Source organism: Saimiri boliviensis, chromosome 1 (assembly GCF_048565385.1).
Source record: "Saimiri boliviensis isolate mSaiBol1 chromosome 1, mSaiBol1.pri, whole genome shotgun sequence".
In the NCBI taxonomy this organism is placed as follows: Eukaryota; Metazoa; Chordata; class Mammalia; order Primates; family Cebidae; genus Saimiri; species Saimiri boliviensis.
This window is the reverse complement of record NC_133449.1, coordinates 25,951,290-25,977,199: the sequence shown is the minus strand read 5'-3', so window position 1 is coordinate 25,977,199 and position 25,910 is coordinate 25,951,290. Positions and strand designations below refer to the sequence as shown.

Here is a 25,910-nt window from a genome sequence, read left to right as displayed (position 1 = left end):
GAGAACAGTGAGATCTGTGTGGACTAGAAGAGTCAGGAAGGCTCTGTGAAGAAGGAGGGAGGACTTGGACAGGAGCTCCAGGCACAGGAACTGGCCTGACAGGGACCATGACAAAGGCTGGGCTCCGCCTCCCCCTCACTAATTCCTGAAAAGAAGCCTCCAGCAAATGAAGCCAGGCCGGTATGTGTCACAAATAATAAGACATACTGTATTAGAGAAACCAACAGGATATATACAGTCGTACACTGCATAACAACATTTTGGTCAACAGTAGACCACATGGCTGAGCATGGTGGCTCACATCTGAAATCCCAGCACTTTGGGAGGCCGAGGCAAGTGGATCACTTGAGGTCAGGAGTTCAAGACCAGCCTTACCTACATGGTAAAACCCTGTCTCTACTAAAAATACCCAGAAGAAATGAAGTTCTCCTGGGGCAATCACCTCAAACAGAAGAAGGAAACACTTTTTAGGAAAAATGTGCTGTCCTATCTTCCAGCAGTGCAAAGGCGGGTAACAATACCAGAGCCTTCATCCTCCCCATTCTCAAAGCCCTGTCCCAGGCTCTAAAAGGGAGGCCAAAAGAAAAGACAACGGATATGAGAGACACTGGGGATGTAAAGGAATAGAAACTAATGGCAATGTGGCGAGGAATTAAATCCAAGGAGGTGGGGAACAGGCAGCAGAACGTGTAAAAAAAAGGGGGACAGGTGATCTGATCTAGAAGGGTGGGGCCTACGGTGGCCTCTGATAAAACCAACTCTGAGCATGGGACAAAAGCAAGGGACCGCATGCTCTGGGCTCGACAGCGCTACCACTAAAGCATGACGGTCAAACCAAGAAACGAACAGCAGGTACAGCACAGAGTCTGGAAGACATCACTTCCTCCCCAAGCCTAACAGTTTCACCCAAGGGCTCCGGCCAGACCAAGGCCACTTCGGCTCTCCTCGCCTCTCCCGGATGTGGGCTCGGCCCCACCTAGCCCTCTTCTGAACGTCTACTTCCGCCTAGCAGCTTCCGAGGGGGCTGCCGCCGGAGCTAGTCACATGAGGAGCCACCCTGCAATTCCTTTGAGATCCTGCCCCACTGGGATCACAACCTGGGACCTGGGAACCTGTGGATGGGGTCTGGAATGAAGGGGCGGAGCTTGGAGCCTCTGCCCAGCCTTAAAACCCCTGCTTTCATTCCGGACCTTTGTACAATTCCTCATGTCCCACCACCCTGCCTTCGCCACGCACCTGCCCAGTGGTCTCGGTCTAGATCAGGCGTCCTCAAACTTTTTACACAGGGGGCCAGTTCACTGTCCCTCAGACCGTTGGAGGGCCGCCACATACTGTGCTCCTCTCACTGACCACCAGTGAAAGAGGTGCCCCTTCCTGAAGTGCGGCGGGGGGCCGGATAAATGGCCTCAGGGGGCCGCATGTGGTCCGCGGGCCGTAGTTTGGGGACGCCTGGTCTAGATGCACAGGGAGATCAGTTACTGCCGCCTTATTGATCTTAGAGAAATTACAGACCCATTCTCGCATGCCTCCCCCCGTAGAGAGACGGAAGCCTTTCCACGCTGGGGGCGCAGGAACTGGAGGCAATGGCTGAGCAGGAAAGAAGCCTGGAAAGGGCAGCACGGTGAAGACTTGAGGGAGACAACGAATAACAGGGGTGGATCTCGCCTCTGTGAGTAGCTTCGGGCCTCCACACTTGCCCTGCTTGGGGATTTTTGTGTGTGGTCCCGAGGAGACTTGTTCCATTCTTCAAATCTCCATACATATAGGGCTGTATGTTCTCCCCAGGGGAACTGTGCTTGAGTCCCTCCTTAAGGGTACTGTGATGGCTCCTCCCAGAGGGCCTCCCTGGCTGCACCTCAGAGGGACGGTGATGGGCTCTCTCAACAGGAACTGCAGTGGCTCCTCTCAGAGGACCTGTGACATCTCCCCTCAAAGGGACTGCGTTGGCTCCTCTCAGAGAGACTGATGGGTTCTCTCAGAGGGACTATGTTGGCTCCTCTGAGATGGACTGCAATGGCTTCTCTCAGAGGGACTGTGATGGCCCCTTTCAGAGAGACTGTGACAACTCCTCTCAAGGGGACTGCGATGATTTCTCCAAGAGGGAGTGGGACATCTATCCGAGGGACTGTGACGGCTCCTCTCTGAGGGACTGTGGTGGCTCCTCTGAGAGGAACTGCAATGATTTATCTGAGAGGGACTGTGAAGGCCCCTTTCAGAGAGACTGTGATGGCTCCTTTCCAGGGGACTGCGATGTTTTCTCCGAAAGAAGCTGAAATGGCATCTGTCAGAGGGACTGTGATGGTTTCTCCAACAGCGGTTATGACCGGTTCTCTCAGAAGGACTGGGTGGGGTTCTCTCCCTATAGAAGCTGGGGTGGTTTTGCTCCTCGTGTGTGAGTTTCTTTTTAAGGTGTCGGTGCCAGGTTCTCTTCACAGGGGAGCCAGGTAGATTTCTTCCTTGGGCCTGAACTCTGGTTCCTGGTGTGGGCAAGCTCTTAGACTCCTGGCTGGAGATTTCATTTTTCTTTGATCTGCTTCTACTGTCCTTTTGGACAGTTCCCAGAGGCTGCTCCACTGAGGCAGCTTGGAAAGTGATATCACTTTGGGAACCTGTGGGCTTGGGCAGTCGAAGAGGTCTGGGTTGGAAAGAGTGAGGTCTTCTTGGCGGTTGAGCTGAACTGCACTGGTCTGTCCCTTCCCACAATATGTCGTCCTGCTTCACGGTTGAGCCTGCTGACCTTAGCTTGTCAGCTGACCTCCTCTCTCTTTTGATATTGCTGGGTAAGCAGTAATCCCTGGCATTTCGCTTTGGATAATAGTTTTTGCTTGCCCACAAATTGTCTGGGATTGTCCTGTCCCCAGGCTTCTGCCCAGCAAAAGCTAAAACTCTGTATGCTGTTTGGAATGCCTGCTTTATGCCCTGAAAAAGCAGTTGCATGAACTTGGGTTGGGAAGGTTTCTTAGGTTGTCTTTTTAAGGAGGCAGTACTTGTCTGAGCTGCTCCAATCGTCTTCCTTCTTAAATGGGCTGGTGATTCCCTAGAGGGGCTCTCTATTGTGGTTCTACTGTTTGTGTAGAACTTTCTGTGTTTTCTAAGTCCCTTGGTCATTCTCTTCATTGGATATTTTGAACCAGAGGCCTTTTTGGTTCTCACTTTAGCCCGTTCCTCATTCTGAGTGCTTTCAGAGTCGCTCTCTGATAGGGTGTGAACCTGAGTGGATTCATAGTGTCTAGGTGCTCTAATTATTGTCTTTTCTTCCAGGTCAGGGCTGCTGCGTTGTCTTCTGAGGTAGACTTGTACAGGAGCAGGGGACCGGGAGGACCCAGATTGCAAATCTATTGTGGAAGCAGGACTCTTGGAAGCTTGAGTATGGATTTTAGCTTTCCTTTGTGATGGTGACATAGTTCTTCTCCGTATGACGGGTCTATCTCTTTCATGATACTTTGAGACTTGGGGTCTTTTCCTGGTTCGCAGCCTAAAGCCAAGGTGCAACCGAATCTCACCATGGCCTTCAGGAGTGCTTACAAGGTGGAGCTGTGGATAGATCAGAAGATAAGGCCCCAAAGTGGTCTGTAATTTATGATGGCAGTTAAATCCTGAACATCGGCCACAATGTAGGCAGATGGGTGCTTTAGGACTAGACCTGAAGCTAGAGGTGGAGGCACATCGGGGGGTATTTGACTCCTTAAGAGTTTTGCTGCTATTTTTAGCTGCAAATCTTGTAGCAACTGGAGCTGTTCTGAGAAGTCACTCTGGGGAAGATAATTTGGCTTGAGGGAGTGTTCGGACTCAAAAATCCTTGTTTGGGAATCACTCTGTGAGTTCTCACTTTCTTCCACTGGAACAAGGTCTTCTCTGTTGTAAAATATGCTGATGGAAGACTCTGACTTTACCAGGACAGGAAGCTGGCCCCCTGCACATGTGACAGGCATAGGCTGAATGACTTCTTGGGATATACCACTGAACCTTGAGCTTGTTTTCTTTATTCCCACTCTCATCCCAGAGTATTGCTGTATTATGGAAGATGTGGAGCCGCGTGTCCACATTTTTAAGGCCATTATTTTCATATGAATGTAACATGAAGTATGTCTCTCAGTTAGTTTTCGACCACTGAAGGCTGAGAAATAGTAACTGGACCCTTCTCTGGCAGAGGAAGCCTTCATCAGTTCAGCTGGAATCCCAAATAAATGCTGAATAGATTGACAGGTATCTGCAGTGGCTTTTTCTGCTAGAAATGTTTGAGAACAAAGCTTCCTTTCCATAGTGGTCCCTAAAACATTCCCCAGCGTTAGCATACTGCAGAGATATTTTCTTGGTAGTCGCTGCCTCCAGGCATGACTCTCCTAGATGTTGTGTTGTCTGCCCAGGAAAGACTTGATGAGGGATTTTTGATCCCCTGATTCTGCCCGGAATGTCCTAGATAGTGATCTCCAGCTTTGTGACAGATGTCTCTGAAGTGAGTTCTCTAGATCCTCCGTTTGTAGTTGTCTCTTTAGATCATCCACTCCTGGAATCTCAGAGCATGAGTTTTCCACAATGTTAGCTGTCTTATCAGAGCTTTGATTATGAAGGGCCAAGAGAAGAGTTAAATATTGCATCATAGTAGGGTCTAGATAGGTCTCTCCAAGCTGCAAAATATCTCTCCCAAGCTCTGGATACTCTCTTTATCCCAGAATCCCAAAGTCCTCCTAATTCAGATGCTGTTTTGACAGAGCTTGAATTTAATAAGTGAGGTTGAAGAGCTTTGTGGAGCCTAGAGAAGTCAGTCCCCACTTGTAACTCTTCTGATGTTAACTTTATTGAAAAACTCATGCTTTGAATGAAGAGACCTTCCAAACAGGTTTTTGTGAGCAACATGGCTGTTTATTCACCTTGGTGCAGGTGGGCTAAGACCAAAAAGGGTATTAGCAAAGGGCAGTGGGATAGGAGTTGGTTTCATAGGTTTGAGTAGTTTTTTGGGGGGCAGGAGTGTTGCAGAACAAGTTCAGTTACAGTGGTTGGGGGTAGGGGCAGTCAGTTACAATGTAGGGTAGGGGTGAGATAGCAGGATGGGTGAGAGGTATTTACATTATCATAAGAACAGTTAAGATGGCAGGGTTGGGTGAGGGGCTTGTCCACGAAGCAGGAGCTGAGTGATCAGGGACAATGGCAAATGCAAGCAGTGGGTGGGTAGGAGACATTAGCCGAGGCAAGTAAGACTTCAGACTTTCAGGCTCCAGGCTTACATATGGAGATCTGACACACCTGTTTTTTTACTTATAGAGAGAAAGAATTAGACAAAAATGGGCAATAACAGGTTTTAGTCTGTGGGGGCAAAGTTTCTCAAGGCTTCTTCCAGTGGGATTGGGGGCAGGGTGGAAACCTAAAAATGGGAAAGAATTTAGACTGCTGGAGATTTTGGGGAAAGGAGTAGTATTGTGGGGACATTAGAAGGAGCATTTATTATATATTGACTGATTGGTTATCGCTTGTATACAATTTTGTAGGAATTGAGAGATTAATTGGAAAAACACAGGGTTTAAATAAGAGAAGGAGAAAGACAGTATTAGAGGAGGTTAACTGTGTGGAGGGAGAGCTTTTGTTTCTGTGGTATATGAGGAAGCATGTGGTCTATAAGCAACCACTTTTATTAACAAGATTGGTTTGAACAGAGAATGGGAGCCAGATTAAGAGTGAAATATTAGCTATAATTACCTGGAGGAAAAGTGTAAATCGTCAACTCAAAGCAGGACATGTAAAAGTAAGTGAGTACAGTGAATCTGAGGACAGTTAGACAGAAACTAATAGAAACAGACTTTTTGAGGTGTGTTTTAAGTAGTAGGGGCCACTGCATAAAGGTGGAGATGGTGAGGGGCTGAAAGTAAATGTGTGAGATGTAGAGAGAAAACTCTGGGGGTTGTGAGAGCTAGAGGATAAATGGGGCACAGCCTGTGATTTTGAGGGATTTTAAGACTATTAGGGCAGCAGCTGCTGCTGCACATTGTCATGAGAGCCAGCCCAGGACTGTTAGGTTAAGTTGTTTGGATTAAAATGCTACAGACCATGGGCCTGGCTCCTATGTGAGTATCCCAACCGCACTGCCCTGAATTTTAGCAGTATATAATGAAAAAGTATTGAGACAGTTTGGGGAAAGCTAGGAAGGGAGCAGTTTTTAGAGCTGTTTTTTAAGGAGAAAGGATTTAGGATTAATAGGTTTGGATAAGTTTTCTTTAGTGAGTTTATACAATGGCTTAGTTAGAATAGCAAAACCTGGTATCCAGAGGGTGAAAGTAGCAACCACACCCAGGAAGGAGAGAAGCTGTTGTTTGGTGGATGGGGTTGGGGTTTGGGAAAGTAACTGGATATAGTTGGCAGAGAGAGCATGTGTATGCTGGTGAAAGATTATAACAGATGAGAAATAAATTTGGGCTTTGGAAGGGGATACACGATACCCCTGTGAGGACAGATGCTGAAGAAGCAGGAGGGTGAATTAAAAGGCCATGTTGTAATAGGCAGGTGAGAACAGGCTTTACTTTTAAAGCCTGTTGTGGGATGGGGTACTGGGGCTGGGCAGGGTAAGGGTGGTTAGGTTTTAAGGGGATAATGAGGGGTGAGTGACTTGTAGCAACAGATGGCAAGACAGTGTTTTACACCCTAGGGTAAGGTTGGGGAACATAAGGGGAGCTACTGAGGAAGGTACGGGTTTGGGGAGGAGGGCAGCAATAAGGTGTGGCTGTAGCCCAGGAGTAAAGGAGGCAGACAATTTTGCTAGGGTATCTTGGCCTAACAGGGGAACTGGACAAATGGGGATGATTAGGAAAGAATGTGGAAAGGAGTGCTGGCCTGACTGGTGTCAGTCCGGACACCAGACTTGGGGAGATGTGAGAGGCCTGGAGGCCGTGCCATCAATTCCCATAACAGTTATGGAGACCAAGGAGACAGGTCCTTGAAAAGAAGGCAGCGTGGAGTGGGTAGCCTCTGTGTTGATTAAGAAGGGGATGGACTTACCCTCCACCATAAGAGTTACCCGAAGTTCAGTGTCCATGATGGTTCAGGGGGCTTCTGAGATGGTTGGGTTGCGTTAGTCTTTAGCCACCAAGCCGAGGATTGGAGCTTCAGGAGCTGCGGGAACAGCCATGTGAGTTGGACAGTCGACTTTCTGTGGGGGCCCCTGCACAGATGGGGCAGGGCTTAGGAGAAATCCCGGGTTTTGAGCATTTCTTGGTTCAGTGGCCAGGATTCCCACACTTGAAGCAAGGTCTGGGCAGGGTGGCTGGATGCGATGCAGTCTGGGCGCTTTTAAGTCTTTGTGAACTGGTGATGTGGCTGGGGTTTGTCTTACGGAAGAGGCAAGCATTTGTAGTTCTGAGATGCGCTGCTGCCAGGCAGATTTTTTTCTATTATTGAACACCTTGAAGGTGAGGTTGCTTAATTCCTGTGGTGGGGTTTGAGGGCCAGATTTTAATTTTTGTACCTTTTTGTAATGTTGGGGTTGATTGGGTGATAAAATGCATATTAAGCATTTTTTAGGGGTAAGAGTAGAAGTAAGGATGACATTTAAGTTCCTCCAGGTGAGATTATAGGACTGGGTTAAGTATTGGAGCATTTGATGAAAAGGAGCCTAACTGGTGGCCAATTTGGAAAGACTGGATAAAGGAAAAGGAATGTACACCCCAACTATGCCTTTGCCTTTAGCCACCTCTGGAAGGGGGAATAGTTGGGGAGGGACAGAGGAGGTAGCTGAGGGACTAAACTATAAGCTGGGCCTTGTATGAGGTGGGGAAGGTGACAGGAGGGGCATAAGGAGGTGGGTTGTGGGCAGAGAAAGAGAAGGAAGGCTCTGGAGGGTGGGCTAGGTTCTGGATTAGGGCCAGGTTCAGACGGGTGGGGAGGAGAACAGTTGGAAGGGTTGATGGACAAGGATTCTGGCTTACCGGCAAAGGAAGCAGGGGCAGATGGAAGGGAAGAGAAGGAGTAGAGATTAGGGAGGGATTGATGTGTAAAAAAATGCCTGGACGTAGGGAATTTCAGACCATTTGCCCGTGTTGCAACAAAAATTATCTAACTTTTATAAAACAGAGATGTTGGAAAATGCCATTTTTGGCCAATTGGAGCCATTGTTTAACTTGTATTGTGGGCATGCGGTGTTACAGAAAAAGATGAGACATTTGGGTTTTAGGCCAGAAGACAGTTGAAGAAGCTTGAGGTTTCCCAGGCCAGAGGAGAGACGGGAGGGATAGAGGATGGACGATTGCCCATGGTTCTGGAAAGGCAGCAGAGACAAGGAGAATAAGCATGGAACCCAGCTGCTCAACAGGGGTCCCTAATTGAGCCTGGGTTGAACCTGGTTATAGGTGGGTGGTCAAAGAGAGTGTCCTCTACATTGACCTGCCACCAATGTCAGCCATGAGCCTGGTGGGCGAGTGACTAGGGTGAACGTCTCCATGATAGTCAAACCCCTGAGGAAACTGAGTCCCTGGATCTGTGACCTGTGTAGGATGTTTCGCTCATGAACCTCACGGGAGATCTTGGTTTACCGATTTTCTTGTCTTTGCGGTGGAAAAAGGACAAGGATGAAACTGAAAGGGAGAGGAAGTGGAAAGGAAAAGACAAAAGGATGGGAAAGCAAAAAAGACAGACTGCTTACCAGAATAGCCGGTGGTGTGTGTCTGTGGGCTGGTCTGATAACCCCAGGTCAGTAGGTAGATCTCTTCACGGAGGGAGCACGAGAACAGGGACCGGGGTTTGGTCTCCCATAGGAGTTCCCCTGTCCCAGGTTTCCAGCACCAAATGTTGAAAAACACGTGCTTTGAATGAAGAGACCTTCCAAACAGGCTTTGTGTGAACAACATGGCCATTTATTCACCTGGGTGCAGGTGGGCTAAGGCCAAAAGGGCATTAGCAAAGGGCAGTGGGAGAGGAGTTGGTTTTATAGGTTTGGGTAGTTTTTTGGGGGATGGGGGGTGTTGCAGAGTAAGTTCAGTTACAGTGGTGGGGGGTAGGGGCAGTCAGTTACAATGGAGGGTAGGGGTGAGATGGGAGGATGGGTGAGAGGTATTTACATTATCCTAAGAACAGTTAAGATGGCAGGGTTGAATGAGGGGCTTGTCTGGGAAGCAGGAGCTGGGCAATCAGGGACAAGGGCGAATGCAGGCAAGGGGTGGGAGACATTAGCCAAGGCAAGCAGGATGTCAGACTTTCAGGCTCCAAACCTAACTCTGTCAGATCCAAAGCCTATGTTTCCTTTATTACACAATGCTGCTTTTCATCCATTATAACCAGCATATCCAACACAGCAAAAGAGGTCTAAAGTTTGGATTTAAAAATCGCTTAACAGTCATGAAATGCCAAAATATCTAACCGGCTTGCAGTTTTCCATGTGTTTCTTTAAACCCTCTATGGTCTTCCTCCCCACTGCCTGGCAGGTAGGGCAGGAGACACTGCCTTTATCAACGATTTCTAAGTACCACTGCTCCTCCAAACTGCCTACAAAGGAGAGAAAGAAACACTTTGTAATCCTCAGTATTCTCCACAAACAAAAAGCATAAACTCAAAATTTAGGTAAAGTATCATAAATGGTTTTTCCTTTTCCTGGTAGACTGCAATGAAGAGACTCTTGCTGGGTATAACTTCAAAAAGTAGTATTTTTTAGATCGTGTAGTTTCTGAAAACTCGTACTCATTTCGCCATGATAAAAACTCCCTGAGAACCACTCCAAAGCCCAGTGGCTTAAAGAACGAGGCAGCAACATTTTTGACGACAGGACATAACAATGGGATACTGAGAAATGTCACAGCCTATCTGCTGAGTGTTTCTATGTGCCTGAGACTATGCTAAATGTTTTTAGCCATTTAATTTTCACAACAATTCTGACTGCCTTTATCACCCCCATTCATAGGCAGGGAAACTGAGGCTAGAGGAAGGCAAATAAATGAAGGCAGGTCAGAAAGTTAATGAAGAGCCAAAACTTGAGCAAAGGTCTGTCTGACTCCAAACTCGGGCCCTTAGTAACTGCCTCCTTAAAGAAATGCTTTAGCACCTCATTCCTTCACAGACAACACCAACAACAAATCAGGGTGTGAGAACTACATCCCACAATGGTTCCAGAAGAAAACATACCTGCTGCATAAACTGGTGGTTCCTTCCGAATGCGACGAGCCTGGGATTTGGGATTGGGCTGAGTTTTAGGCCGTTGCTTCCTCCCTGACACAAGACAGAAACTTGAAGCCCAACATGTCACCCTTGCTAATACCAAAATGTCTTCCCTCCCCTTCTCTTCAACACCCTATTTTCCAGTCCCTCAACAGACTGACTGCCTAAGTCATGACAGAATGAAAGGGTATAAGGCGGCAGGCTGGAGACCATTCCCTCTTAAACAATTCAAAGGGCTCAGAGGTCACTAAAGGGCTCAAACTAAGGTCTCTTTTCCTTTTACCCTCAAAGAATAAAGCCCAGTCACCCAAGGAAAAAGAAGTAGCAAAGCTACTGCCTTACCATAAAGCTTATGCTTCTTCTGAGGAAATTCTCGATAGTCTTCATCTTCTTCCTGCCTGGGTTTCCTTTTTCCCTTGGTTGATACTCCACCTGACCCTGAAGTACCACACAAAAACAAAACAAAAACTCAGCACACTTTGTAAATGAACAGCTAGGCCTGCCTTCAAAACATCATTCACAAGACCATCAAAGGGAAAAAGCAACAGTGAACACAGGCCTCAGGAAATGTCTGTGAGATTTTTAGGGAAGCTGGTATAACTTCTCATTAACTGACTCAACCTCCCTCTTTCTTTTTATATTGTTATCTAGTTGTTCCTTATAAAGAGTAAGGGCCTTCAGGCAATGTGTTTTCCTTAATCTTGATTTGAGACTAAAAAGGAACACAAGAATTGCTCAAGACAGAGGGCTAGCCACCCAAGGACCCTTGAGACTGTGACCACCTAGAATGTTCTCCCCTAAATAACCCTTACACCAGCTCCTAAATCCTCACCAGAAGTTAAAACTAGAAGAGGAAAATAAGTTCAGATCCTACAAAGAGGAAAATCAAATGCTAATTATAACCCAGAGGAGCGAAATTAGCAGAACTTCACTCTATCAGATAGTCAACAGTTCATGAAGCCAACAGGATCCAATAGCCTAACACAGGCGTTCCCAAACTACAGCCCATGGGCCGCATGCGGCCCCGAGGCCATTTATCCGGCCCCCGCCGCACTTCAGGAAGGGGCACCTCTTTCATTGGTGGTCAGTGAGAGGAGCACAGTATGTGGTGGCCCTCCAACGGTCTGAGGAACAGTGAACTGGCCCCCTGTGTAAAAAGTTTGGGGACACCTGGCCTAACGCCTTAAATTTTTTAAAATCACTAATGAAAAACAAATATCTGGCATTTAATATTCTTAAGAGGTATTTACAATAATCTCAAACTATAACTTTAGGGAGTGTTCCGTCTTTGGAATAAGAAGACACTGATATTGATACTTTCGACATGAGAAGCAGCAGCTGGCTTGATCCTTCTCATCTTCATCCAGTAGGTAGATTTTTGAAAAGATGCTAGAAATTCACTCACTGGTTCACACAAAGAGGCAGATGATGAACCACTTAAAAAGTCATCATGAGGAATAGTGTACTGGAAACTATTATCCTTTATGAAGCACTGGGTCCTGCTACTAATACAACATAAAAATATACACCACAAAGGAAGGTCTGTAGCAAAATTTCTATACATTCTTTTATATTATAACCAAGTTGGTTACCTGTGCAGAAAACTAAGAAGCCTGCTTTTATTAAAACAGAATGTAAGTTGTAATCACCTAACAATAACAATATTTGATCTAATACAACATGTGCAATTATTATCATTCTTCACTGTAATCAGAGAGTAAGGAGTACGCATAAATGATCACTTTGCAGTCCAAGTAGACATTCCTTCCTAGATTCATCTAAGAAAAGAAAGTAGCCAAAGCAATAAGGGCGTTCTGTGACCCTTCAGAAGACTCCCTGGATTTGTAACCTGGTATGACCCAGCCTCTCTATTTCTCTGACAGAGGCACGGTAACTCAAGGGTATCTCTGAGGGAAAGGAATAGTCTGTAGGGCCTAATCTGACCCATCTTCCTTCTCCCTCAGCATTCTCCCTAAAGCCTGATGTCCCATCTTATTTAGGCAACATGACACTTAGCTTCCACAGCTAAAGGAGGGATGCTATCTTGTATGAATTCATCTGGCCAGAGAATTCTGGTATACAGCTGAATCCAGAGTGCAAAATCTAAGACCAGTCAGTATGACAGTTAACAAACATGACTGTGTAACTACAAAGCAGCAGACATTCTTGTAGGTGGCTCAAGATGCAGTAGAGCAGCAGTTCTCCAAGAGAGGTCTAGGGACTCCTAGAACCTCCCTTTCCCTTTTCCAGCTTAATACCTGTGAGGCCTACTTTAGATGTATGGTTCAGAAAGATTCTTCTGGCTGCTGTATGGAGACAGCCCATGGGAGAAAGTAAACAAAAGGAAAAAAAGTTAACTTGAATTGGTAGATTCAAGATAACACATTAGATGTAGAGCTAGTAAGAATTAAACATAGAGGCCAGGCACAGTGGCTCATGCCTGTAATCTCATCACTTTGGGAGGCCGAAGCGGGTGGATCACCTGATGTCAGGAGTTTGAGACCAGCCTGGCCAACATGGTGAAACCCCGTCTCTACTAAAAATACAAAAAATTAGCTGGGCATGGTGGCACATGCCTATGATTCTGGCTACTGGGGAGGCGGAGATAGGAGAATTGCTTGAACCCAGGAGGCAGAGGTTGCAGTGAGCTGAGATTGCACCATTGCACTCCAGCCTGGGAAACAAGGGTGAAACTCTATATATATATTTAAAAAAAAAAAAAAGGGATTATACATAGAGAGGTTTGTCTGTGACAGCAGGGAGTTGGAAGTAACACAGTGACCACCTTTGTAAAATGTGATAGATGCCTACTATGGAATATTATGTTGCTATTAAAAGCAATAAACCAATTCTATACATAGAGACATGAACGTAACTGGAAAGTATACTATTCAATGAAAAAAGAAACAACATCTTCAGCACAATGTCAGTTCAGCAAGCTAAAAACAAATCCTCACATAAACACAGCTTATTTTTAAAAGAGTCAAAATATTTAAGGGCAAACATCACCCTTGTTTATACAGTTTCCTCTTGGAGGGAAGGGATGGAAATGGGGATAAGTAAACATAACAGAGACTGGTTATGTCAGTAGGCTACAAACAGAAGAATGAGTTTCGGCTCTCCGCACATGAAGTCCGATAGTACAGATTTAATACACAGAAGTCCTGGCTCTGGTGGGGCAGCTAACCCCACTAAGCCCCACCCCTTCTGCTGATTGGACTCTGTAAAGCAAACAAAAACAAGAAAATTACACAGGAAGTCCAAGCTGGGAGAAGTGACCCAAAAGGGGTGAGTTTTCCAGTTCTGTCTTTTTCCCTCATGTGTGAATCTGCAACAAGGATGAACCCCACTTGCAGAACACCATGGGCACCTTTAACTCTAGAAACTCCCTCTTTCTGACCAAGCAAATCAGGAAAAACGTCCCTGTAGACCAGAGTTAGGGGATGGGGGAGGGGGAAAGCTGGTGAGAAAGGCAAAAAACAAGAATCCCTTAATTCAGTGTATGAATCCACACAAGTCACAAGTTGACCTTAGCCATGAATATGTGGCATGTACCCATACATAATAGCCTAATAAAGACTTTCAAAACCAAAATGGGATTTTAACTCTAATGTGACCCAAAGCAGCAAAAGGTTGGTGAACTGAAATAAGATTGGAAATACCTTCAGAAGTCTCAGACCAGCCTCTGGGCTATTCATGTATGGGACAGCCCAAATCATCATAGCAAAGACCTAAAGAACAGAACTGAGATTTTAACCAATGCCTCCAAAAAGCAAGACAGAAGTTTTTGCCTGAACCTAAAGCAGGGATGCCTGCTAAAACAGAAATGGCAACATTCCCCAGAAGAATTAAAATAGAACTTAAAATCTATACAAAAAGTATTCACAATGTTGAGGATAAATTCCAAACTTATGCAACACATAAAGAACCAGGAAAATATAAGCAATGTTCCTTTTATTTATTTATTTATTTATTTTGAGATGGAGTCTTGCTGTTGCCCATGCTAGAGTTCAGTGGCACAACCTTGGCTCACTGCAACCTCCACCTCCCACGTTTAAGCTATTCTCCTGCCTCAGCCTCCCAAGTAGCTGAGATTACAGGCATGAGCCACCATGCCTGGCTAATTTCTTTGTATTTTTAGTAGAGATGGGGTTTCACCACGTTGGCCAGTCTGGTCTCGAACTCCTAACCTCAGATGATCCGCCCACCTTGGCCTTCCACAGTGCTAGGATTACAGGCAGAAACCACGATGCTTGGCCAATGTGAGCAATTTTCAAAGGAAGAGATGATCAAAACATGCCAACCCTAAGGTAATCCAGATGTTGGAACTATCGAATACTTTCAGTAAAAAGTATTTCCTTATAAATTTCTTTCTTATAAAAGAACACACACAAGAAATGAAAGGTAGGAATCATCAGCAGAAAGAGAAACCATAAAAAAGAACCAAATGTAATCTTAGAACTGAAAAATACAATGTTCAAATAAAAACTCATCAGATAGGTTCAGTAATGGAGGGGACAGATAAAAGAGTCTGTGAACTTGAAGCTCGATCAACAGAATGACCCAGTCTGAAGAATAAAGAGAAAAAAGATTGAACAACAGTCAACAGAGCCCCCATACCAAAAGTTCTAACCTAAGTGTAGTTGTAATCCCAGAGGGAGAGGAGAAAGACACTAAGGCAGAAAAATACATTTGAAAAAAAATGGTGGAAAATCCTCTACACTTGGTCAAAGACATAAATTTACAGATTTAAGGAGCTCAACACACACCAAATAGGATAACTCAAAGAAAAATATACCAAGACTCATATTTTTGTTCGGTTTTGAAACAAAGTCTCGTTCTGTTGCCCAGGCCAGAGTACAGTGGCACACGGCTCACTGCAGCTTGAATCTCTCTGGCTCAAGTGATCCTCCCACCTCACCATACCCGAGTAGCAGGGACCACAGGTGCACACCATCAGGTCCACTAAATTTTTGTGTTTTTTTCATAGAGACGAGGTCTTGTTATGTTGCCCAGACTGATACAAAACACTTCATTATTATTATTATTATTATTATTATTATTATTATTACTTGAGACAGGGTCTCACTCTGCCACTCAGGCTGGAGTATAGTGGCTCAAGCACAGCCTCCACCTCTCAGGCTTAAACAATCCTCCCACCTCAGCTTCCTGAGTAGTTGAGACCACAAGTGTGCACCACTATATCCAGCTCATTCTTTTTTTGGGTGTGTAGAGATGGGGTCTCACTTTGTTGTCCAGGCTGGCCTCAAACTCCTAGGCTCAAGCGATCTTCCTACCTCAGCCTCCCAAAGTGCTGGGATTGCAGGAAGGAGCCACAGTGCCCAGCAAAGACACATCTTAATGAAATTATTCAGGGAGGACGGGGAGGGGAGAGATGGGGGGAAGGTAAAGAGAGGGGAAAAAAGAATATAAATGTATTTATTACCACTGAACTGTACACTTAAAAATAATAAAGATGGCTCGTGCTTATAATCCCAGCTACTCAGAAGACGCAGGAGGATTGCTTGAGGCCAGGAGTTTAAGATCAGCCTGGACAACATAGTGAAACCCCATCTCTTAATTAAAGAAAAAAAAAGGTGGGGGAGAGGGGCAGGCGCAGTGGCTCATGCCTATAATCCCAGCACTTTGGGAGGCCAAGATCCACTTTGGAGGATCACCTGAGCTCAGGAGTCCAAGACTAGCCTGGCCAACATGGTGAAACCCATCTCTACTAAAAATACAAAAATTAGCCAGGTGTGGTAGCAGGTGTCTGTAATCCCAGCTACTTAGGAGTTTGAGGCAGGAGAATCGCTTGAACCTGGGAGGCAGAAGTTGCAGTGAGCTGAGATCATGCCATTACACTCCAGCCTGGGCAACAGAGTGAGACTCTGTCTCAAATAAATAAACAAATAAAATAAACTAAGCTGGGTGCAGTGGCTCAAGCCTGCAACCCCAGCACTTTAGGAGGCTGAAGCAGGCAGATCCCTTGATTCCAGGAATTCAAGACCAGCCTGGGAAACAAAGTGAAACCCTATCCCTATTAAAAATACAAAAAATTAGCCAGGCATTGTGGTGTGCATCTGTAGTCCCAGCTACTCAGAAGGATAAGGTGGGGGAATCATCTGAGCCCAGGAGGACGAGTGGGCAGAGGTTGTGCCAGTGCACTCCAGCCTGGGCAATGAGAGTTAGACCCTGTTTCAAAAAAAGTTTTTAATAAATAAGAAACTATTCAAAGCCAACAATTTTGTTTTAAACTAGAAAGCTTCAGAAAAGTGACATATTACATTACAGGAAATAATTTAAATGACCATGGGTTTCTCAACAGAAACCAGGAAGGCCAGAACACAGTACAGTAACTTTAAAATTGGCCAATGTAATGGTTCACACTTGTAATCCAAGCACTTTGGGAGGCCAAGGGAGGGGGCTGTTTCAGCCCACGAGTTCAAGAATGGCTTGGGCAACATAGCAAGACCACCCTGTCTCTACAAAAAATAATTTTGGGTGGGGAACAGAGTCTCGCTCTGTCACCAGGTGCCAGGCTGGAGTGCAGTAGTGCAATCTCAGCTCACTGCAACCTCTGCCTCCCGGGACTGACATTCTCCTGTGTCAGTCTCCCAAGTAGCTGGGACCACAGGTGCGCACCACCACACCAGCTAATTTTTTTGTATTTTTAGTAGAGATGGGGTTTCCCATGTTGGCCAGGATGCTCTCGATCGCTTGACCTCGTGATCCACCCACCTCGGCCTCCCAAAGTGCTGGGATTACAGGCATGAGCCACGGTGCCCGGCCAAAAAATAATTTTAAGAACCTAATTGTACATTTTAAAATAACTAAAAGATAATCCCAGCACTTTGGGAGGCCGAGGCGGGTGGATCATGAGGTCGAGAGATCGAGACCATCCTGGTCAACATGGTGAAACCCCGTCTCTACCAAAAATACAAAAAATTAGCTGGGCATGGTGGTGCATGCCTGTAATCCCAGCTACTCAGGAGGCTGAGGCAGGAGAATTGCCTGAACCCGGGAGGCGGAGGTTGCGGTGAGCCGAGATTGCGCCATTGCACTCCAGCCTGGGTAACAAGAGCAAATCTCCGTCTCAAAAAAAATAAAATAAAATAAAAAAATAACTAAAAGAGTGTAATTGGGTTGTACATACCACAAAGTATAAATGTTTGAGAGGATGGAGAAAAAGAAAAGACATATCCTTAAAATCTTGAGAGAAAAAAATTTGTCAATTCAGAATTCTATATCCAGTGAAAATATCCTCAGAAATAAAACTAAGAGAATTCATTGTAAGCAGACCTGCTCCATAGGAAATGCTAAAGCAAATGATTCCAGCTGAAGAAAAATAATACCAGAGAGAAACTTGGATTTTTAAGAATAAAGAAAGAGCAACGGAAACGGTAAATAGGCCAGGGTAGATGCCTCACACCTCTGTAATCCCAGCTACTTGGGAGGCTGAGGTGGGAGGACCACTTGAGCCCAATAAGCAATGAAGGTGCCACCAACTCCAGCCTGGGCATCAGAGCAAGACACTGTCTCTAAAAAAACAGGAGGTGGGAGGGGAGACAACTAAGCATTCAAATAATCCCAAAGAAGAAATAGAGGAACAAAAAAACAAGGGATAAACAGAAAACAAAAAATAAAAGCGTAGACCTATCCAACCATACCAACAATTAATTTAAATGTTTACAGTCTAAACACTCCAGTTACAAGTCAGCTATTGACAAATTAAAAAGTGATACCCTACTACTACATGCTACCTACAAGAAGCACACTCTAAAATATAAAGGTATCTGTAGATTGAAAGTAAACAGATGAAAAAATTGTATCATACAATCAGCAAACATAAGAAGGCTGGAATGACTATTTCCATGTCAGATAAAACAGACTTCAAGACAAAGAGTACTCCCAGAGATAAAAAGAGACACTTCATAATGACAAAGTGTCAAATCATTGGGAAGGCATAATTATCCACTGTAGGTACCTAATAATAGAGCCTCAAAGTACACAAAGCAAAAATTGACAGAATTAAAGGGAAAAATAGACAATTCCACAATCTTAGCAGAAAATTTAAGACCTCATCCTTTTAGCAACTGATAGAACTAGACAAAAATTCAGTAAAAGACAAAAATGATCTGAACTACACTATTAGCTACCTTGCTCTAGTTAACATTTACACAACACTACACCTAACAACTGCAGGATTTGGTTGCCAACATCAACTGCAGGATACATATTCTCTTCAAGTTCACATTGTGCATTCATTAAGCTAGATCTTACACTGGGCCATCAACTTTAACTTTTATTAAAAGGATGAAAATTACACAGTGTATTGTCTGACCACATTGAAATCAACTTAGGAATCAGTAATAGGAAGATACCTAAAAACAGAAAACACACACAAAAAATCCAAATATCTGCAAATTAAATAATCTACTTCTAAATAATTCATAGGTCAAAAATAAAATCACAAATGAAATTTGAAAATATTTTGCACTGAAAAAAAAAACCAAAAATATGCATATCAACATCTGTAGGATGCAACTAACGCAATACTTAGAAAGAAACTTAAGGCTCTAAATGCTTATCCTAGAAAAGATCTAAAATCAATGACTTAAAATTTCAAGGAAAAGAAAAGTAAACCAAAGAAAAAGTAAGAGGAGAAACTAATTAACTAGAAAATAGACAACAGAGGAAATGTGGTTCTTTGAAATGATCACAAAATTTACAACCCTGTAACTAGACTGATTAAGAAAAAAAGATACTACAAATAACCAATATCAGAAATGAAAGAGGGGTTATCACAGATTATACAGACAGTAAATAATAATATACTTTGAATAACTTTATGCTAATCAATGGAAAAATTATAGTGAACAAATTTCTTTAAAAATACTACTTACCAAAAGAGACACAAGAAGAAACTGGAAATCTAAATAGCCCCATATCTGTTAAATAAACTGAATGTATGAAATAGTTCCCAAAGTGAAAACTCTGGGCTCACATAGTTTCACTGATGAATGCCATTGCACTAGGTTTTTAAAAAGATCAAAAGGAAAATAGCAAACCTGTCCCTACTTGCAGATTATATTATTATTTACAAAATAAATCCCAAGGAATCCACAAAACAATTACTAGAACTAATAAATGAATTTATAAAGTGTCAGGATACAAGGATAACATACAAAGTCAACTGAATTCATATACTAGCAACAAGCAACTAGAAAATGGCATTATAAAAAGAATACCATTTACAGTAACACCAGAATAAGATAATATACCTAGAAACAAACCTAAGAAAAGACGTTCAAGACTTTTACAATGAAACTACAACACATTGCTGAAAGATATTAAGAACACTTAAATAGGCCAAAACAGTGGCTCATGCCTATAATCCCAGCACTTTGGGAGGCCAAGGTGGGCAGATCATGAGGTCAGGGGTTCAAAATGAGCTTGACCAACATGGTGAAACCCAATTTCTACTAAAAATACAAAAACTAGCCAGGTGTGGTGGTGTGTGCCTGTAATCTCAGTTACTTAGGAGGCTGAGGCAGAAGAACTGCTTGTACCTGGGAGGCAGAGGTTGCAGTGAGCTGAGATAATGCCACTGCACTCCAGCATGGTAGCCTGGCAGTCTGGGTGACAAAGCAAGACTCCTTCTCAAAAAAAAAGAGACTTAAATAAAGGGAAAAATATAGCTTGTTCATAAATCAGAAAACTCAGTATTGTTAAAATATAGCAATTTTCCCCAAAGGAATCTATAGATTCAGCATAATACCAATCAATATTCAGCAAGCTTCTTTTAATAGATGTTGGCAACCAAATTCTGTAATTTTTATAAAAAGTTAGAAGACTTACTATCTAATTTCAAGAGTCTAAATAAACATCAATGGGACAGAATAAGGAGAACCCACGAACAGACCTACACATACACATGTCCAAGTAAAGTTTGACAAAGGTGCCGAGGCAATTCAATAGGGAAAGAAAACTCTTTCCAACAACTGGGTATACAAATAGAAAAAAAAGTCAACATTGACCCTTACCATACAACGTTCACAAAAATTAACTCTAAATGAGTCACAGACCTAAATATAAAACCTATAAACTTCTAGGAGAAAAGACCAGAGAATATCTTTGCAATTAGGGTAGCAAAAGTTTCTTTTTTTATTAATTATTATTATTTTTGAGACAGAATCTCACTCTGTCACCCAGGCTGAAGTGCAATGGCACAATCTTGACTCACTACAATCTCTGGGGAGGCAAAGGTTTCTTAAATATGATACATAAAAGCATACAATATAGAGAAAAAAATGATAAATTAAAACATTTTGCTCTTCAAAAGACACCATTAAGAAAAGGAAAGACAAACCAGACTGGAAGGAAATATAACAGACAAAAGGGTTATAATCAGAACAGATTTCTAAAAATACAATTCAATAAGATAACCTACTTTTTTTAAATGAACAAAACTGTAAACTGACACTTACAAAAAAAGATACAGAAACGGCCGGCGGCCGGCTTCGCTGGGAACTATGGCTAAACATCATCCTGATTTGATCTTTTGCCGCAAGCAGGCTGGTGTTGCCATCGGAAGACTGTGTGAAAAATGTGATGGCAAGTGTGTGATTTGTGACTCCTATGTGCATCCCTGCACTCTGGTGCGCATATGTGATGAGTGTAACTATGGATCTTACCAGGGGCACTGTGTGATCTGTGGAGGCCCTGGGATATCCTGATGCCTATCATTGTAAGGAGTGTACCATCCAGGAGAAGGATAGAGATGGCTGCCCAAAGATTGTTAATTTGAGGAGCCCTAAGACAGATCTCTTCTATGAACACAAAAAATATGGCTTCAAGAAGAGGTGATTCGTTGGTGGCCCCTTCCTTCCCCCCACATCAAGCTGCTGCAGCTACCAGAAAAGATGCCTACTACTACCAGCAGAAAGGGAGCAGAGCACAGGGCATCACCAGGAGTGTCTGCTAGTGTACTGGCAGCTTGCCACTCTCCTCTCACCCAGACATGTGGTATGGATGGAAAAGGATTCTTCACAGAGCACTCTGGCACACTTTATCAGAGAAAAATTAGTAGTGTTTCTTGAATTTGAGAAGCAAAGATCTCTCCATATTGATATGTTCTTCCACAACCAAGATCTTCTAAAAAGAAATAATATTTTAGTCTTCTGCTTGAGGAGTTGACTGTGAAGCTATGCCCAGTGAAAAACACGTTCCTGCAGCAGCTCTGCTGGCAACTGTCTTTGAGGAACCTTCGGTGTGTGGTGGGAAGCTATCAGAACAAGAAATGTAGGCATTTACTCTTTAAACATTTGTGCTGGTGTTATGTTATTTCCTTCTTAGAAAGCTGGTGTTATTTCCTTCTTAGAAATTGGAAACCTTTTCTGTTGCTATTATATTAATAAAGTTGGTGTTTACTTTCAAAAAAAAAAAGATATAGAAATGACCAATAAGACTAGGAACAGATGCAAAAAAAGGAAAAAAAGAATACAAACAGATGTTCAACATTATTATTCATATATGATGAATTAAAAACCACAAATTAAGCCATGTGTGGTGGCTCCTGCCTGTAATCCCAGCACTTTGGGAGGCCAAGGTGGGAGGAACATTTGAGGTCAAAAGTTCGAGACCAGCCTGGCCAACATGGTGAAACCCCATCTCTACTAAAAATACAAAAATTAGCCATGGGGGTGCACGCCTGTAATCCCAGCTACTCAGGAGGCTAGGGCAGGAGAGTAACATGAACCTGGGAGGCAGAGGTTGCAGTGAGCCGAAATCAAGCCACTCGGTACTACTGGGTAATGGAGGGAGACCCTGTCTCAAAAAAAGAAAAAAAAAAAACCCACAAAACCACAGTGAGACATCACTACACATCCATTAAATTAGCTAAAATTGAAAAGACCGACTCTCGTACATTACTGGTTGGAATGCAAAATAATACCACTTTGGAAAACAGGTAGTTTCCTTAAAAAAAATGAAACATACTCCTGCCATATGAATCAACCAACCTATGATGGTAAATACCACCTTAGATATTTATCTGAAGAAAGGAAAGCATTTGTCTACACAAGACTTGCACATGAATGTTCATAGCAGCCTTACTGACACCTAAAACTGAAAATAACTCAAATGTCCATCAAGGTAGATGGCTAAACAAATTATGGTATCCATAATGGAATTCTACTTTGCAATTAAAACTATTTTCATCTCAACATCATTATTCTGAGTGAAAGAAATCATGAAAAAAATGAGAACATACTGTGTGACTTCATTTATATAAAATCCTGAAATATGCAAACCACTGTACAGTGGTGCCTGTAGACAGTAGAGGAAGAAATGGCAAAGAGACATGAACAAACTTTTGGGAGAGACAAAAATGTTTGTTATCGTGATTGTGGCAATGGTTTCAGGGGTACAGACATAGATCAAAGCTGACCACAGTGTATGCTTTAAATATGTGCAGTCTATTGTACTCTAATTATACCTCAATACAGGTATTTTTAAAATTTAATGGATTGGCAGGCCTCTAAAGCCAAAACCTATCATTGCAAACAATGCTAAGAAGACTTGATGGGCCAGATGTAGTGGCTCATGCCTGTAATCCTAGCACTTTGGGAGGCTGAGGTGAGAAGTTTGAGACCAGCCTGGGCAACATGGTGAAACCCTGTTTCTACTAAAATACAGTGACTTAGCCAGGAGTGGCGGTGTACACCTGTAATCCCAGCTACTCCTGAGGCTGAGGCAGGAGAATTGCTTGAATGTGGGAGGCAGAGGTTGCAGTAAACTGAGATCATGCCACTGCACTCCAGCATGGATGACAGAACGAGCCTCCATCTCCAAAAACAAAACAAAACAAAAAACAAAAAAAAGACTTAATGGTAGCAGCAGGCCATTAAAAACCAAGCCCCAGGGAATGACTCTTAGGAAACTCTCCATGTAGAATTTCTTACTATCAGCGTAGGACTCAGAAATACAGTACACATCTACCCTCTTATGAATAAGCATAAGCATACTGAAAAGGCAACAGTTCATATGACCAGCATAATTAACATGTTGGTGGCTAAGTCAAGGTGGTTAGGGAATCCTTCCTTCCAGGTCTCATGTTTTATTTTTAAAGGACTCAACAAAAACAATTCTCAGGTATTTTACACTATCTACCTATCAACCCCAGGGCATTTGATTATTTATTAAAAGCCAAATTAAGCTCAAACTTCCCTTTCCAAACATGCAACAAGAAAAAGCTTTATTGTGATAAAATATCATAATTGTAACTATTTTATAATTTGTTGTCACCAGTGCGGCAACTCTCAGCTTCTGATCACAAACATAAAACGTTTAGCCTATTTTCAACTCCTTTCTGATCTACCAAAAAATTTTAAGGGCCCCTAGCTCATTCTTCTATGTGCAAATATTTAGGTTTCATTAGAAAAGTACTTTAGTTCATCTTGGTATCCTTTGTAAACTTACTTAATTTTACCCAATCTTTAAAAGCAGGTGTGCACCATGATTACCTTCTCTACTCTTTTCTGGTCTCATTTCTCACAGCTAACTCTCAAATGTCCCAATCTCATAGGAAGCTAGTTCAAAATAAGGATTTCCACACCCTAACCCCAGTGATTCCAAATCTGGTTAATGGAAGAGGGCCTAACAATCTTATTTTTTAACAATTATCTCTAGGTGACCAAGGTACATACTGAGAAACACTGCTCTAACCACTTTCCCTAGAAGAGCGCATGAATACTCAGCTTGTGGAGGAAAACATGATCATGTTTCCAGTTATTTTTTAAAGCTGATGATTCCCAATTCTGTATTTCAGACCAGCTCTTCATCTGAGGTCCAAACCTATTTTTGTTCCAAATGTTGCTCCTCATTCAGAAATTCCTAGTTCCCTGAAATTACTACAAAATTCACCTGATTGCCAAAGCCAGAAACCCATAGACATCCTACCTTCCTTCTCTTACTTCTCATCATCACAACCTGTACATTCCCTATACGTTGTTCCCTGTGTATTCCCTATATATTGTTCCCACCACAGGCTGCACATGTTCTTCATTCATCTCTGAGGTTATTATAATAACCTCTGAACCAGTTTCCCAGTACCATTCCAAATCCATCCTTCATAATGCTGCCAGAGTGGCCTTTCTAAGACCAGCATCTGGCTATGTCATTCCCTCATCCCTTCCAGAATAAAATCCAAACACTTTAGCATGCCATCATAAAAGGTCCTTCATGGTCCAGCCCCTACTAACCTCTCTAAACGCTCTCCCTGCAATCCCTCATTCTCCATTCCAGTCACACAGAACTACTTGCTATCCATTAACTTCTTCCACATGTTCACATGCTGTTCTCTCTTCTGAAAAACCTTTCTCCTTCTCGCTAACTGCATGATTCCTCAACTTTCAAGTCTCTCCTTAGGAGTGACCTGCTCTGATAATCCCTCCCTTCCTAACTATCACTCCGCTTCCCCAAAGGCTACATTAAATTCCCGTTTAAAAATACTTACAATAATTATTGCAATGAACTGTGTTGATCTACTTGCCTATCTCCCCTTCTAGACTGCCAGTTTTTTTCATGCCTGTCAGAACTGGCACACACAGCAGACATTTCATAAATGTCACCTGAATGAATCCATTTAATGTCTAGTTAACAAGAATGTTTTCTTTTGTATTAACCATGGAAAAACTAAGTACCTTCAATGTTCTAAATAATAAACCAGTCTTACAGCCAAGTAGTTTAAAAATACAGGAATTTCTTCCAGCCATTTTTATCATCCATCCCAAGTTAATCAACATATTTATGAGCACGAATGTGATGTCTGGAGAAATACAGGATTACCACTAAGTCATTGGTTCCATTTTTGTTATAATCTGTACTCTTTTTTTGCAAGCTAGGTTTCTCTCCCACACATTAGGCTTATATGTAAACTGTCCAATCCAATAGTCACTAGCTACAGGTGGCTATTTAGTTAAAATAAAATAAAATTTAAAATTCAATCCCTCAGTCACACTAGCCACACTTCCAGCGCTCAAAAGCCATATGGTTCTAGTGGCTATGATACTAAACAGTGCAGATACAGAACATTTTTGTCGCAAGTTCTACTGGGCAGCGCCGGCCACACAATCATGAAAGAACCTTAGAAAACCCTCTTACTTAGCAAATAAAATTTAAAATTCAGTCCCTCAGTTGCACTAGCCACATTTCAGCGGCTCAAAATCCACACAGGGCTAGTGGCTATGATACTGGACAATGCAGATACAGAACACTTTCATCACAGGAAGTTCTACTGGACAGCGCTGGCGACACAATCATAAAAGGACCTGAGAAAACCTCACTTACTTCTTAGCTCCCACGATCCTCGTGCTCCTCTGCTGTTTAAAGGTTGTGGGTCCCGAAGTCTAGCAAATCACAAGCACACGAGTGAGTGCTAGGGACCTCTGAACCTCGACCACAAAAAGACGAATTCGCCTATGCCCAGAAAAAATGAAGCTCTCCCGGGGCAACCACCTCAAACAGAAGGCAACACTTTTTAGGAAAAATGTGCTGTCCTATCTTCCAGCAGTGCAAAGGCGGGCAACAATACCAGAGCCTTCGTCTTCCCCATTCTCAAAGCCCTGTCCCAGGCTCTAAAAGTGAGGCCAAAAGAAAAGACAATGGATATGAGAGACACTGGGGATGTAAAGGAATAGAAACTAATGGCAATGTAGCGAGGAATTAAATCCAAGGAGGTGGGGAACCAGCAGCAGAACGTGTAAAGAAAAAGGGGACAG

General features: G+C 43.2%; 2 protein-coding genes and 1 pseudogene across 9 annotated transcripts in view; 1 reads left to right on the top strand and 2 right to left on the bottom strand.

The window, feature by feature from the left end:
* Nucleotides 1–25,910, bottom strand: part of LOC120368102 (uncharacterized) — a 78,348-nt gene that overhangs the window by 11,248 nt on the left and 41,190 nt on the right. For 2 of the 8 annotated variants that reach the window (XM_074395144.1, XM_074395141.1), the window contains exons 5-8: nucleotides 10,474–10,569; nucleotides 10,099–10,182; nucleotides 9,341–9,465; nucleotides 6,988–7,101 (exon numbers count right to left, since the gene is read on the bottom strand). In XM_074395144.1, coding sequence (XP_074251245.1) covers nucleotides 10,515–10,569 — 55 coding nt within the window. In that variant the 3' untranslated portion in view covers nucleotides 6,988–7,101; nucleotides 9,341–9,465; nucleotides 10,099–10,182; nucleotides 10,474–10,514. Of the gene's footprint in view, nucleotides 1–6,987; nucleotides 7,102–9,340; nucleotides 9,466–10,098; nucleotides 10,183–10,473; nucleotides 10,570–11,619; nucleotides 11,637–25,479; nucleotides 25,539–25,910 lie in introns of those variants that run through there. The other 6 variants (XM_074395130.1, XM_074395135.1, XM_074395149.1 and 3 more) reach the window with 5 other exon arrangements.
* Nucleotides 1,842–3,491, bottom strand: LOC101048606 (spermatogenesis-associated protein 31H1-like). Its single transcript, XM_010352356.3, has one exon. It carries the CDS (start codon nucleotides 3,400–3,402, stop codon nucleotides 1,954–1,956), a length of 1,449 nt encoding a protein of 482 aa, XP_010350658.3. The 5' UTR covers nucleotides 3,403–3,491; the 3' UTR covers nucleotides 1,842–1,953.
* Nucleotides 20,650–21,064, top strand: LOC101044151 (PHD finger-like domain-containing protein 5A pseudogene; annotated as a pseudogene).

Excerpts from the sequence above, each read along its gene's own strand:
- LOC101048606 (XM_010352356.3), bottom strand. The coding sequence starts at position 3,402 with ATGTCACCATCACAAAGGAAAGCTAAAATCCATACTCAAGCTTCCAAG.